This window comes from Stegodyphus dumicola, chromosome X2 (genome assembly GCF_044657685.1).
Source record: "Stegodyphus dumicola isolate Sdum_Otavi_A_Nest chromosome X2, ASM4465768v1".
Lineage (NCBI taxonomy): Eukaryota > Metazoa > Arthropoda > Arachnida > Araneae > Eresidae > Stegodyphus > Stegodyphus dumicola.
Window position 1 is genome coordinate 130,326,107 of NC_140781.1, and position 15,453 is coordinate 130,341,559.

The following is a 15,453-nucleotide window of genomic DNA, read 5'->3' on the forward strand; positions in this document are numbered from 1 at the left end:
CGACTGATAATTCTTTATTTTGATTAAAGTGACTAATAAAATGAAAGTGCATTTTAGCAATAAAGTTTTTTGTATAATACCAACACACATACCTTCAGTGTACTGTTAGTTTTAAAGGAGAAAAATAAAATATTTAAGAATCTAACAATGCTTAGATTTATGACGTTTTGGTTGCAATTCTTTTATATAAAGTTTAGATTTCTTTAATCTTGTTCTGTAACAGTAGGAAACAAAACTGCCGGAAGGATTTTTTTGTATTTTAATGCCTGAAGTTCGAAGTGATAGACATAAGTAAGAATCAAACACGAAGAATATTATTTTAACATTAAGAAAGAATTACTGTTATTGAACAAAAATGTGAATAGTGAATTTTTGTTGTTTTCAGTTGTGAATCTTTTGAAATTGAGCCGGTTAGAATGCTTTATATATAAATAGCGAGCCTTTACAAATGAAGGAATTTTAAAACTTGAATGGCAGGCTGGTGTAATGTTTGAAGATTATTTTCTGCTGTAATGCATGTATATAATTTGGTATAATTATTTTTATACAAATATAATTATTTTTTATAAAACTATGTACAAGCATTTAATTAATTAAAATAATTTTATACCTGTCATAATTTTTAAAAAAATATTTACACTGTACTTCCATACTGTTTAATGGTAGTTTTTTTCGTGATTTTGATATATTTTATGAAATTTATAAATTGAAATTTTGAGGAGAAGAAATGTATGGTACCCTTAATAATAATATTTATTTTGAGTGTTCATATAAAATATACGTTACTATTTCTAGTTCTTATTTTACTTATAGGTGTATTCTGCATTTTATAGTAGACTAACAGTTTCAAAAGCACCTTTTAAATTTAGCACCTGAAAAAGGGGCAGCTTCTTTACTAATAAATGTGGACGAGCACATTTTTTATGTTTAATTATCTTGAAAAGTGTTCTAAAAGGAAAGAAAAACACACAGTTCTAATAGCTGTGTTATACTGAAATAAGAAACATTTTGAAACATACGTACACCTTGGTTATCTTTAGAAAAGTGTTTTCTAGAATCCTCCACAAATGGAACCCACTTCTTACATTTTTTAAGGAAGAAGTAAATGCTTCTAGAGTTAAGATAAAAGGCTGTACTGAAAATTATAAAATACCTAAAATAAATGAAGGTGTAGTTGCTACTTTCATTCTTAAAATCAGGTGTGAGAAAAAATAAAGTTATTTCTGCATCTGCGAGGAATTTAATTGGCAATTCTCAAAATAATGCTACAAAGTATAAGCGTAAAACTGACACAAAGTTCTCTCAGAATTAAAAAAAAAATTGCTCGACAAGGAAAATGTTTTCCAGTTACTGTAAGTTTAATCTTGGGAAGAACGCATATTTATGTTTTTGTCTTTGGACTTTAATCAAGCTCTTTGCTTTTTTGTACACTTCATTTTGCCATTATTCGATATTCTTAACACAATGTAATTAGTGATTCCACTAATTCATTTTTGCAGTTTATGATTAATGGCCTGTTTAAAGATATTTTATCAAAGTTTGTAAAACCAACTTTTGTTTTGTCTTTTAATTCTATATATCATGGGATAAAACAGAAAATCAGAAGAAAGATGAGGCTTTAGTAATAGAAGCTGCAACTAACAAAGCAGCGGAAGAGCATTCAGAGGAAAACAAAAACAGGTTTTATTTACAGAAGCTACTTCTGCCGAGTATGTGGTTACGTGATACATCAACTTCAAGATTCCCAATCTCATTTTAGTTTTGAAAGACGATGATATGATTTTGCAACTGAACAGTCGCAATTTTCACTTACAACTAGAAAACTATGATAAAGTTATAAAACTAGCAAAGACCGACATCTAGTGTATTCGGAGTCGAGAAAGGTGTTGATGGAATTTTAAAGTACAGTGAACTGTCTAGAATAATGTTGGACATCCTGACAGTTCTCCATAGTAACGCAGAGTGCGAGAGGATTTTCAGTGTTGTTACTCAAGCAAGAACTAAATTTAGATCTAATATTAGTAATGACACATTAGACAAACTTCTTTAGCAAAAGCAGGCCTACGTGGCAGTTGTTCTGAACAAAATTACGAAATTTTTCGTAACGAAAGCAAAATTTGCAATTGTTCTTAGCATTTATACGTAAACTGATTAAAATATTATTTTTCTATTCAAAGGTACGAATATATATATATATATATATTTCATGTGTAAATATTTTTGTACTGTTTGCATTTGAGAATTAATAACTGAACTTTCAGATACTAATTAGTTACTATTTAAAGTTAGTAAATTATTAAGAATATATTTTCTGTCTATTAAAAAATCTTTTTGTCGTTGAGAAAATTCTCCTGATTTGTGAGTGTTGTATGTTGGCAAGTATAAGGAACGGAAGAAAGCGTAAAAAGTTCGATTTCGTAATTTGTAGAAAACTAATTTCTGTTAAATTTTAAATTGCCAAAACATGAATCTCTGCATCATATAGAACATTTTCATAACTGGAAGTAGTACATGTCTATGACCAACGTTTCCTGAAGTAAAGGCCTGATGAGAACTTTTGTGAACACGTTGTATAGCTGTTTGAATTCTGAAGTGCATATTTATGTTAGGCCTGGTGTTATTTTATAATACTCTTATAACAGATATTTGATAAATACATTTTTTAAACCTGTTTTTTAGTATGTTGACTTCACCTGTGATATCAGTTGATAATTTAGAATCTGCGTTTTAACCGTTTCCAAAACGCTCATGAATATTACTCTAATTCTCACAAAGTTTTTTTTAGTATATTTGTGTGCTAAGACAGCTTTAAAATTAATAGTATAATGTAGTAAGACAGCTTTAAGATTAATAGTATAATGTAGTAAGATAGCTTTAAGATTAATGGTATAATGTATATCATACTATTCCTAAATAGTTGCAGATTTTAAATCTGATAACCTTTCTTGTAGCAATAAAGTGTTTAGTTGCAAAAAGTCTGTATATTCTGGATATGTTTAGAGATTTTATAGATTTAAATAGATTTATAGATTTAGATAGATTTTAAAAAATTTAATTCGCTGTATATTTCTTAATTGGAATTGAATAAAAATATTGTGGCTTGCAATAAGATGCAATTTTCAATAAACTGCATAATGCATATAAAAACTCTGCAATGCAGCAACAGAAAATAATTTGTCTAGTAGTATACTTGATTTTGCTACTTTTAAACAACGTATAACTACGTTTGTTTGTGTACAGATACATTAACAAATACATCATGTGACTATTTATACTCTAAATGGGAATAAAATTCACTAAAAAAGCTGTTTTCTCAATTTGTTGCGTCTCATTATTTCTTCAGGGAGGTTGGAATCTTTTTTAAAAACGTATTAAATTAACTATCCCCCCCCCCGTCTTTCATTATTTTGCAGCCATCTTTCTCACTATAAGATTTTAAGCTGGTTTTGAATCTCCATCCCACTTTAAATTTTCTTAATACGATGGAGCTTTTCCTCTCCAAGAGTCCTCTTTAAGGTTATTAAATGGTCGTTTACATTTCCTTCCATATCATATAGCAGTTTGGCTGGCATCTTTCTTCTAAAAATAAGGACTTTGTGTACTATATGCTGTAGCATAGAATGCTGGAATTTATAAAGAATTCGTATTGAACATAATGCAATTCATTAAAAATGTGAAAAGCGTTTTCAACTAATGTTTAACCTACCTTTTCGAATATTGCATGAAGAATTCTGATGCGTAATAAGTACAGGAAATTAAAAAAGCATGTTGATTTTTTTAATTAATTAATGTTTTATTTTGGAGTCTTAGCATTAGCACTACGAACCCGATAAAAGATCGGATTTTGGAATAATCCTGAAATGATAGAAGTAATCAAATTTATATTGATTATTAACGGATTGGAAACATAATTATGTGTACCAGTTTATTTTCCGCTTGGCAATTGTTATGTCGAAGATTTACATTGTACTGTATCTGAATATATAAAGTCCGACAATATCACGCATTTAATATTTTATTCACATAATTAATCCATAGCCTGTATTGTGAAAGCATATTCTACAGCATTTCTTAATAAGCTCATCAATGGTTTCCTCTTCCCCGTGAAATATTCCGCATCCTATTAAAATTTTTTTCCACTTTATTCGTACGACTAACCTCACCAATAATGCAGTGGTTAATAATTCGATAATTTTTCAAGAATGTTTCACTGAAGCTTACTCATATCTACCCTTACTGCTTTGTAACCTGGAATTTATTTTGCGTTGAAAAGTGATTTTATTTTTGAAACTTAACTACAGTTTCTGGAGTGATTCCCTGGAATGCATTGAGGAGGTTTTCGTAATAAAATAAATATCCATTTATTCATGTCTTGTGAATAGACTGTGATAATGATGGAATAATTTCCCAAAAATACTTTATTTTAGGAACAAAGTATCCAACTAAAGTGAAGACTGCTCTTAACCTGAATTCCGATTGAAACGATGCAGAAAATCCAGACTTAAGGAAAACAGTAAACATGATTTTAAATATAAAGATGAACAATTTTTTATTGTATTCGTACACACTGAAAAAGGATGCATATTCTCTCGGGCTAAGTAAATCGAAATTAAGACACAGCTTACAGCCATGCCACGTAATGAAGACGAGCTGTTTTCCGTTGATGGAAACATCGCCTAACTTCAGCAAAGTGGTATTAAAGAGTAGGTCTGATCATATAAGTATGCGCTGCGTGCATGCATGAACACGCCTGCTTGTTCGTTTCAAAGAATACAATTATAATTTAATATTACATGAATACAATAGTAGATATTAACAAAACTGTATGTCTCTCTTGTGACAAATTAAACTTGTAGACAAAATTTTAGGAAGGTGCTGTTATTAGAAAGGACATCGTCTGCAGGGAAGGTTTTTGGATTGGATTATTCAATTATGGCAAAGAACACGAGAGCTATCTGCCTAAAGGGAGGGATGCCTTCGTGAATGACTTTCTAAAGGAAACTGGCTCTTATACACGTTACACATGGGGAAAACCATGAAAACGCCCATCCAGCCAGCCCGTTCGCGGGATTCGAACCTCGGACCGAACTACCAGTGTTCAGCATCTTTACCGCTCGGCCGCTGGTAGGCCGGGAAGGTTTTGATAGCTATACACATAAGCACCCAATTGTTCGCTTTACAGAATAAAATTCGAGCACAGTCTAATATTATTTTAATAAAGTGGTCTGCGAAAGCGGCATAATATTAAGAATTTGAATGATTATTGTAAATGGAACAAAAACATGAGCGCAAAAATATTTGTAACCTGTAACTTCACCGCATATTGTTCTTTCTGATACAGTTATCCAGTTTCTGATTATAAATAATGCCGAAGCGCAAGTTAGGTACTTCTCATCGGAGGATTTCAACATTCAGTTTAGAGCTTATTTTCTAGACTAGATGTGTCGAGGCCCTGGGGAAGGATATTTGGAAATGTTAATAAAAGCATAAAGAGGTAATAAATTGTTGTTTATTTTTGCTCCTGCTTAACTTACGATTTCCCTAAAACAGAAAAGGTTCTAATTGCTTATGGGTAGGGATGCCTTCTTGGAGGAATTTTAAGGCAAACTGCCCGGCACCCAAGTTAAACATGAGGAAAACTACAAAAAAAAAAAAAAAAAAACAATCATGCAGCCAGCCCGTTTGCATGGTTTCGAACTATCAGAATTCAGCTCTCTTAAGCAGTTAGCCACTGGTGGAGCCAGAGAAGACCCAGAGCCGAGTTCCAGCTGAATTTAAATTCTGGTGCAAGCACAAGTGATGTTGGGTTTATTCGCTGAAACCAGAGAAAAACTACAAAAGAATTTTTCGTGACCAGCGATGAAATTTGTAAACATTCATGTTGCACTTAGGTTGTAATATTCATGTTGTTCTTTGATAAGGGTTGTACTTAGTAATGTACCGTAAATGCTTTCATTAAGTATCTTCAGTATATAACATAGCTTATTAAAGTTGTATTCCTAATCTTCATTGTGAATGACCTTTTATTTTTATACTGTCTGTCTTAAAATGGAACTTGCATCATTATTTTAGTTTTTGACAGAAACGAAAGATAAATAATAAATAAAAAGATTCATTCATTCAAATAAAAAGAGAAGTCCACATAAATGTTACTAATTTGTTTAAATATTTTCCCAACAATCAGTTTTCTTGAAATGTAAATAAACAAAATGAAGAATGAAATTAAGGGAAAAAATAATATAAATTTTTTGTACAACTTTAAATTCCATTCAGAGAAAATTAAAGAATTTTAATATTTAAATGTTTGAATTGGGAGAAAATTAACAAAAAGTGTTTTTAGGCATTTCTTTTCAAATTAGTAAAGGACAAGTCGTAGGGACGAAACTGATATGAGCATATAAAGACCACTGGACATCGGTAGTTCGACCAGATTTCAAGTATTGCAGTGGACTGTTTATAAAGACATTTTCCCATGTGTAACATGAATACCTGCCAGTGTCCCTTTGAAAGGGCTTCTACAAAGGCATTCCTCCTCTTAGGCAGATAGCTGCCTTGTACTTTGCCGTAATCAAATTAATTTAAAGTAAGGAAATTGTTGGTCTTGGAGCTCTTCAATGAAATAATAACAAACAGAATTATAAGCAGTGAAACTGTAGATCCTTTACCCATACGTAGGATAAAAAAAAAAGTAACGTGATGTCTTCATTTACTAATTTGCTTCTAGCTTTGATAATTTTTCTGTAATTACATTTAGTACAGAATCAGTTCAAGAAAGGTTTTCGAAACTCGAACCCATAACAACATATTTGAGAACTGACAATGTCTAGGACTGCTAGTATAGAAATGGAATAGTGTGAAAGTGTAGTCTTACCAGATTTGTTACTGATGAAATGACAAATAAGAAAACAAGAAGAATAGAAGTTTGATGCTAGGTCTTTATCTGTTTTAGGGTCTGTAGGCACATTTTGAAAAACTTATTTAATATTTTTCAAAAATTTTAGATCGGATTGAAATCTAAAATAAATGTCAAATATTTTACGGAATTTACTTACTGTACTGAATTATTATAAAAGCATGCAGTAGGTTGCCATGAGTTGGTTTAGATTGTGAAGCTAATCATTATCTGCTCTTATAAGAGAACCGAGCCAATCCCGCACGTAGCATTTAATTTTCCAGAAGTTTTGAGCTATTTAAAGGGGAACTCTACTTCTTAATTGCTCGAAATGCTTTTCATAGGCAATAAATTGCTGATATGTGAGATCGTTAGGCAGCTCTTACACTTAATTATGCTTGTCGTTGGACGTTTGCATATGATTCGACCATGAAAAGAACTACAGATTGAATAAGATATAATGCTAAAACAAGTTGTAGAGACATCAGGTTATTTGGAAGCAGGAGACATGAAAAATGTACAGTGCCCTCGCAGGGACCTTGAACCTCGGACCTCTCGAATACCCGCCGAGTATGTTGGCTATTACACCGCGAAGGCATGCTAAGAAGCAGAGTCGTAGCTAGGGTTTTCAGCGCCCAGAGACACTTGAAGATTTCGCGCCCCCTACTGCTTGCCAAGGATGGAAAACATTTAATTCTAAAATGTCGTAACATCAGTTTGGCGCCCCTTGGATTCTGCGCCCGGGGATAGATGCCCCCTCTAGCTACGCCCCTGCTAAGAAGGCGAGAGAAATACTTATATACTCCCCCTTTTAAAGGGTGACTAGGGATTGGGGGATGCAATCGCCAAATCCTGGTAGTGAAGAATCGTGTTGCTCATTCACCACCTTTTTTAATTCGGGCGATAGTGTAGAGTCATTTTTTTTTTTTTTTTTTTTTTTTAAGCAGGAGTCATAAAAACTGTGCAGTGCCCTTGAACCTGGACCTCTCGAATACGCGCCGAGTGTGCTACCGTTACACCACGAAGGCATGCAGAAAGGCGGGAGAAAATACCTTATAAAGTCACTGGAACTAGTATGTGCTTTATGAGAAGCATTCGAAGATTAACTCTCGCAAGTATTAAAGTTTTTCCTGCAAAAATTTCCAAAAACTTTGTATCAGAACTGAAAAGTAAACAGAATCAAGTGCTGCTCTCTTATAATATAGACTAGAAAATTGCTCTGGGTATGAAATGCAAGGGCGTTATTAAACTTTCCGGGATATCATTAAATTCTCCACCTATGACTAAACTTCTATGACTTCTCCACCTATGACTATTCTTCGTATATGAATTAAATTGGTAAATACCTTTATGTTATTTTTATTTATTCTTTTAAAGTTGAATTTGTATTTACTTATAATGTGCAAACAAATATTATTGTAGCATTCATGATTGCGTTAGCTTAAAATCCTTTCACTTTTTACGTTTACTTGACACTTACATCTTGATGTGTCGAGATACGGTAGGGAGCTCAAACAAACAGTTTGATAGAAATAGCTTATAGCTGGCCATGACGACTAATCCATATTATGTTCAAGAACGCTACAATTTTAACTACTTATAGGAAACCAGCATTATGTTAGAAAATGGCAGCATCGCATTTAAATTGATAACTGATAATTTAATACAAAAATATATGCTGAAATAAAGGCAAATTTTAAATAACGATTGAACAACTGCAATGGCTGAACTACATGTTTTTATAGCAGTTTTGAAAACGCCAAGTAGCATAAAGAAAGCAAAAATTTGATTATCATGCTTAATGGTCAAAGAAATGGGGATTTGCCTTTCTCCTTCCTTCTTTATGCAACTACAGAAAAAAAATAATTATTCAAGTCTTACCCCCTTTTTTTTTTTTTTTTTTTTTTTTTTTTTTTTTTTTCCATTTTACAGTGCACAAACAAAAAGTCCGCTTTTACGAAATAATAAATTTGCAATGAATTCTAAAATATGTAGCTTAAAGTTGTATTTGTTTATTTTTTTAATTTAAAGAAATTAAAAACAATAACTTAATTTTATAATGTGCCCAACTATTCAACAGATGTGTTAAAGCTATGCATCCGTTCAGACTTCATATAATTTCACTTATTTTCTAAAGCATGTTATCTAGTTGTTGCTTGCTGTTCCGTTTGCTATATTCCATGTGTCCCTACCCGTTTCGATGCCTTTATACCGTGTCTAGACGCAGAGCAATTGGAACGGCTTTGTGAATAATTATGAAAGACGTCATTATTCTGTAGTTCTATTATAGTTTGGTTTGATTTGGTTGATTAAATTTGATAAAGAGCGCGGGGCTGTCTTCCTAACGGACGAGTGCTTTCGTGGGGGACTTTGAAGGAATACTGGCTTGTATTCATAATCACACAATAGGCAAACCAAGAAAGTCCTCATGCAGCCAACGCGTTCTCCAGGATTTGAGCTAAGTATAGCAACATAGTACATAAAAGGATAAAGTAGTTCAATTTTTAATGAGTTGCATGATTAGCCATGACCTTCCACGTATAAAAATAATCTAAATGTTAAATTAAAAAATAAGTTAAGAACGATATAACATAAATTACTAAAAAACTTTGTTTTAGTGTAGCTATATTTTGATATTAAATTTGTTCTGCAGATTTGCCATTATTATTACTAATATTTTTTCTATATGTCTTATCCAAATTTTAACATCTGAAACTCTGTTTACATACCTGACTGCCATTTAAGAGTGCTTTTTTTGTTAAAGCGAAAACTGAAATGTTCATTATCTTCAGCAGCGGCCCAGCGGTAAAGTCGCTGAACACTGGTTCGAATCCCGCGAACGGGCTGGCTGCATGGGCGTTTTCGTAGTTTTCCCCATGTGTAACGTGTATACGAGCCAGTTTCCCTTAGAAAGTCCTCCACGAAGGCATTCTTTCCCTTAGGCAGATAGCCCTCGAGGCTTTGCCATAATAACACACACACACATTATCTTCAAAACTGAGAAAATGATTTATTGATGATGATTGTTTTTGTTAAAACAGAGCTTTATGTCAAATTTGCCTCATACTTGTATTTTGCCAATATTTTGATTTAAGAATTTCACTCATTTGCCAAAATACTATTTATTTATATTAAATAATCTTTGAAAAGAAGAAATAATGATAGTTCTATCGTCTACTTACACAAAAATAAGAAAATGCTACAGATAACCTGGTTAACGTACTAAAATAGCTTTATTGCAAACTACCCTTATTTTACCTCCCAAACCGAAAGGAAGATTAAAATAAATGAAAAGAAAATTATCTTTAGGGAGCATTTTTTGAGAAAAAAAAATGTAGGAATTGAAAGACTAAGTCCTCCAAACGCAACGGGCTGAGCCACAGATCTCTTTCACTAACTGAAAGCATTTGACATACGAAATCGAAGGTTTGGCTTCTCTAAATTTCTAAACAATTCAGTACAATGAATGCATTTACTTACAAAAAGTTACATGTTCGTTGAGTACAAGGGTATAATTCACTTAAAGTAAGAAGATTCACTATTATTGGCATCTGTTCGACTTCCAGTAAGCAAAGTCCTTAATATTCTGTTACATATTCCCTGCTCGTCATTTTAAGGAAAACATTTCTCTTCAAAAAAGTGTGAATAAGCAAAGTTATGTTTGAGTTTCTAGTATGGATTGGAACTAATTTGAAGATCAGAGGTATGTGGCAGTCTCAAAAAGTTTGCAAAAGGAATAAAATGAAGCCATGGAATTCACTTTAAGATAAAAATCTTTAAAATAATAATAATAAATCGTTTGTACTCTACGTTATCCATCTACACTTCGCTGCCTCTTCCATTTTAAACCTTCTTTGAACATGCATATCTACTATAGTTAACGACTTCAATGGACCTCTTCAGCGTCATGCGAAACTACCTGAATCGAATCCTTAAAGAAGCTGTCTCACTTCAGAGGTTTCAATCCTTTGTTCAATGGGCAGCAATATATTGCAGAAAATGAGCTTTTTTTTTTTTTTTTTTTTTTTTTTTTTTTTTTTTTTTTTGTTGTTGTTGTTGTTGTTGTTCACTGTTTTTTTAACAAAAAGAACATATTTTGCATTAAAATTATAGTCGTATGTTAAAACTGTTTGCGTGTATGTTGTTGAAACTGAAAAAATCAAAGCGTTAGATATAATTATTAAGTTTCTGGTTGCTCCTTCTTCCATGAAAATGGCTGCAACCAGATGGAGGTGTTACTTTACAGTTACAGGTATCTGCAAATCTACTGTAATGAAGCGTTCGAAAATATGAGTCACGTTTAGGGTTTTTCAAAATTTGACTACGGCAGGAGGAGGCGGAAAAAATGAATCATTCTGTCTTTGAGACAATGGATTTTGATGGCTTTTTAAGGAATAGTGGTAGCAAGTGTGTAATTGGAATATGTGAATTCTGAACAAGGAACAAATTTTAGATGCATATTAAAATTGTGGTCATCTACAGGTGGTGAAAGAAAGGGACTACTCGTGTTATAAAGACTACTAGTCTCTCTCAAAAGTATTGAACCATATCATAATCCATTTAATGCTGATCCCTTTTAAGCCATTTGCCACAGGATGCGTTCACAGCGTGCATAGCATATCATAATTTTTGCCAATGAAGGCCAACACAGGTAATACTGCGACATTCAGCTGTCCTTGAAAACGGACAGTCAAAATCACTGGAACGTAAAATTGCAGTTATACTCACGCCAACGTACAGTACCATGGTACTGTGTGTCTTGGTTGGACAAATGTTGTTTAGCAGCTTTGAAGAAACACACAAAGGAAGGAGATTGCGTGAGGCTATGCTTTAGTCCTGTCAACAAGTTTTGCGCATAATATTGTCAGCCAGGATGTATTCTATCGGAAAAAGTAAAGACGGCGAATGCAAATGAAATCTTCCTCTACGTAAGAAACGTATACAGATCTCGTTGCGCATAGCTCGCAACCATTTTCTTAATGCCATATGTATTTGTGCATATCAAAAGGTTAATGCTGCGCACTTTAAGCACATGTGGCTAACTCTGATTCCTGAACAAAATTTTTACTTCCAAGTATTATAATGGGGTCTCCAATACCCGAAACTTAACTTTGTTCAGGAGTGATGAGACTCTGGAGATTATACTAAATGTCTTTCAGCTTCATCTAATAAGAGCATGTTGTTTTTGGACACAATGTGCCTACCTTTATGAGCTTCCGCAAGACACCTCATTGTCATCGAAAGACTAAAGTTATTCGGGCGCACGAGAAAGCTAAACATAATAAATCCAATGTGCTAAATATGCCATTGTGCCTTTCTAAGTTATTATCACGAAGTCCACAAGGCTGTCTGCCTTGAAGGATCTCTGGTAAGAGAAATAAACTCATATTCATGTTACATTTGAAGAAATATCATGCAGACATCTTTTCAGTCACTGATAATCGAACCTAGGACGAACTACCGATATTCAATGGCATTATTCACTTGGGCATTGAATAAACGGGGAAAAAAATGACAATGCAAAAAGTTACTATATGAAGGTACAGCAATCTTGAAACGTGTAAGAAAATTTCAGTTTGGAGAAGGGAGATTATTTCTAATTAATAATTTTAAAACTATTTAAGAAGCAGATTTTTACCCTTTTACTAGGAATGGAACAATTTTTGTTATCCGAGAAAACCCCCGTCTTTTCTCGAGTTCCCTATTTCGACTATAAGTATACAGTGTTGCTTTTTATTGATCTATGTGTTCATTGTTATGATAGTTTTAAACAGTGAGAACAGAAATACAGCTGCATTGAAATTTATAGTTTAAACAATAGGCAAATGATTGCACTTCTGATGCAGACTACCACAAAAATTTGAATTACTCTATTTATATTTGTTATAATTTCTACAATTAAATAAATAAAAATAAGTACATATTGAGGAAATAAATATCTTGAAAATATTTCAGGACTCCCTGGAAATATATTTTGCATAGAAAGCTACTGTTATATTTTATTTATATGATTGTTCCGTATTCAGAGAAGTGATTAAAAAAAAACCATAATTTTGCATATTGATTCAAAATTTCTTTCATTATTTTGGTTAGCTTCTTCTTTCTTCGTATTTTATTCATACAATGTTCCACCTTTTTTCCCTACATTTAAGATTATAATGAATTTTAAAAAAACACTTTGATTCTGGAAGACAATTTTCAAGGTGTTTACCAAAATGTCACAAACAGAACGATAGTAATTATTTCAATACCTGTTAAGACAGAGGAAGAATTGCACGATAATTTTAAATCAAATCTTGCACCATTTTGATCATGACATATTTTGATTAAAGCAGTGAATACAATGCATCATTTCTAAATCTTTTTGAAATGTTTCTAACATTTTTTTTTTAATATTTTATAAGCTGCAAGTATTGTAAAATGTTCATAGTATGAGATGATTATCTCAGGCTTAGTGTAAATCCGATTTGTTTAATTTGAAGGCAAGTATTCAACCATCGCAATATAGAGTGCCATCCATTCTTAGAGTAAGATGATGGTGAACTCTTTTATCAGGAGGCGAAGGTGTAGCATCTGGTATCATAGGGTCATGTGTAACAAAAGTATAGCTTTGATATATTGCTCCAGAAGCAGTGTACATTATTGAAGATGGACCACTTTGTTCCACAGTATTCTCTTCTTGCTGACCGTAGGTGTCTTCATACCTGTTAAGGAAAACATACATTTTGAAATCCATAATAATATTAATATGTAAAAGCAATGCTTTTCCTTTCCTGAATAGATTTTATATAGTTATAATAGATTTATTATTATAAATTATTTATTATAGATTTGAATTATAAATATCTGTGCCTTTTGCAACACATAATATTACTTGGATCGATAATTTCAGAAACTTACTTTGCAAGAAATAGCATTAATAAAGCGCTGCATCATTTTATTAATAAATGAAATTCCTCCCCATGGCATTCAATTTAATGTCTAATATTACCGAGATAGTTACTGCAGTGTGGAAATAATTTTGTTAAAAAAAAAAAATTTTTTTTTAATTAAAGCACTTTTTAAAAGAAAATAACAACCCTTCACTTTCTGGAAAATGGTTTTTGTCGATTCAAGAGATTTGTTGCAAGAGATTTCCGTATTTTTTCGATTAGGTTCTTTCAAGATGGTAAAGCACGCGACGGGTGTCTGCCTAAGAGTAAGGATGCTTTCGGGGAGGACCTTTCTACGAGAAACTAGCTCGTATTCATATTACACATGGTGGAAGCCATGCAGCCAGCCTGTTCGCCTGGCATCCATTCCATGTATTCAGAGCTCTTAACCAGTTGGCCATTGACACAGCTGCGTAAAGACAGGACATTTTTCCTTATAAAACCTTCAGCGAAGGATTGGCCTCTCATAGATAGGCAGCCGTAGTTTATTTTGATATGGTTCAGTAATTCTGTCTTTCTGTAAAACGTGATAGGTGGGAGCGAGTGCAAGTACATTCAAATTTCTTCCATGTGAATCTTTGTAAAGCACTTTTATCACCCTCCTTACCTGAAAAGCTTCTTTTTTTATGTAAGAATTTTTGTATTAACAATGACTATATATTTTATTTTTATTCTTTTTTAAGCATTCGGTGAAAATTAAATGCTAAATATTGTTTAATGTATACCATTATGAGGCATTGGAAACGAAGATTAACAAAAAATAATGAATACAAATATAAAGAAAATATTCAATGATGATTAAGGTTAACAATTAACACAAACTGTATTAAGTTAATATTTCTTAATTAAACTAAAATATTTTTGTTACTGTTAATCATAATTGATAATTTCATTAAATATTAGTTGTGCAAAGTCTTGACTGTCAGCTACGTTGCAAACATTGATGCGTCTCATCAAGGACTTCTGTACCTTTTCGAAGGATCTCGGAATACTTCTGATAGAGCCACGTGCTACTTATATTCTAGCTAAAATTTTCTTTTGATGTCTAGTATTTGCTCTTCCTTGTGGACTAAGCTTTTCATATGGTAGCCAGAGGGGGATAAGTTATGAAAGATGAGGTAGCGGGACTTCCTTTTCCAACCAATTACTGTGGGAACTCTTCAGATACCCACCGATGCAATGTGTAAAATAAGTCGGTTCCTTACCAGTTTTGGCTCTTCAATATTATACTTGCTGTAATTTTTCGCAACGCAAAATACATGCATAGAATTACCGCAAGTGGGACAACTACAAATCCAAACAAAATATTTTCAAAAAGTTTTTAGCGATTGGTTCTATCCAGAGGAGAGAAGAAAATGCGCCTAAAAAAATATTCTTTACAGGGTGGGTGGTCATAAAAATACTTCCTCAATATGTGAATCCCTAGTGACCTATCCGCTCAACCAATCGCTATGAAATTTCACTTATTGCTATTTGAAGATTGTGATTATTTAAAACAATAGTGCTCTCACGGTTACGGTTAGAGTGAAAACATTTTGAATTCCTGTGCGGATTGAAGAGGAATCCGCCTTTGAGCGGTGGATCTTCCCGGACTTGCGGTACGGGGTCCAGGGAATATGCAAGCAATGA

General features: G+C 32.8%; 1 protein-coding gene across 5 annotated transcripts in view; it reads right to left on the reverse strand.

Annotated features, from left to right (window-relative positions):
* Positions 1-8,831: 8,831 nt before the first annotated feature.
* The window catches only part of LOC118188267 (transcription factor RFX4-like), a 200,264-nt gene continuing 193,642 nt past the window's right edge, over positions 8,832-15,453 (reverse strand). For all 5 annotated transcript variants that reach the window (XM_085809867.1, XM_085809869.1, XM_085809868.1 and 2 more), the window contains one exon: positions 8,832-13,596. In XM_085809867.1, coding sequence (XP_085665993.1) covers positions 13,383-13,596 — 214 coding nt within the window. In that variant the 3' untranslated portion in view covers positions 8,832-13,382. The remainder of the gene's footprint in view (positions 13,597-15,453) is intronic.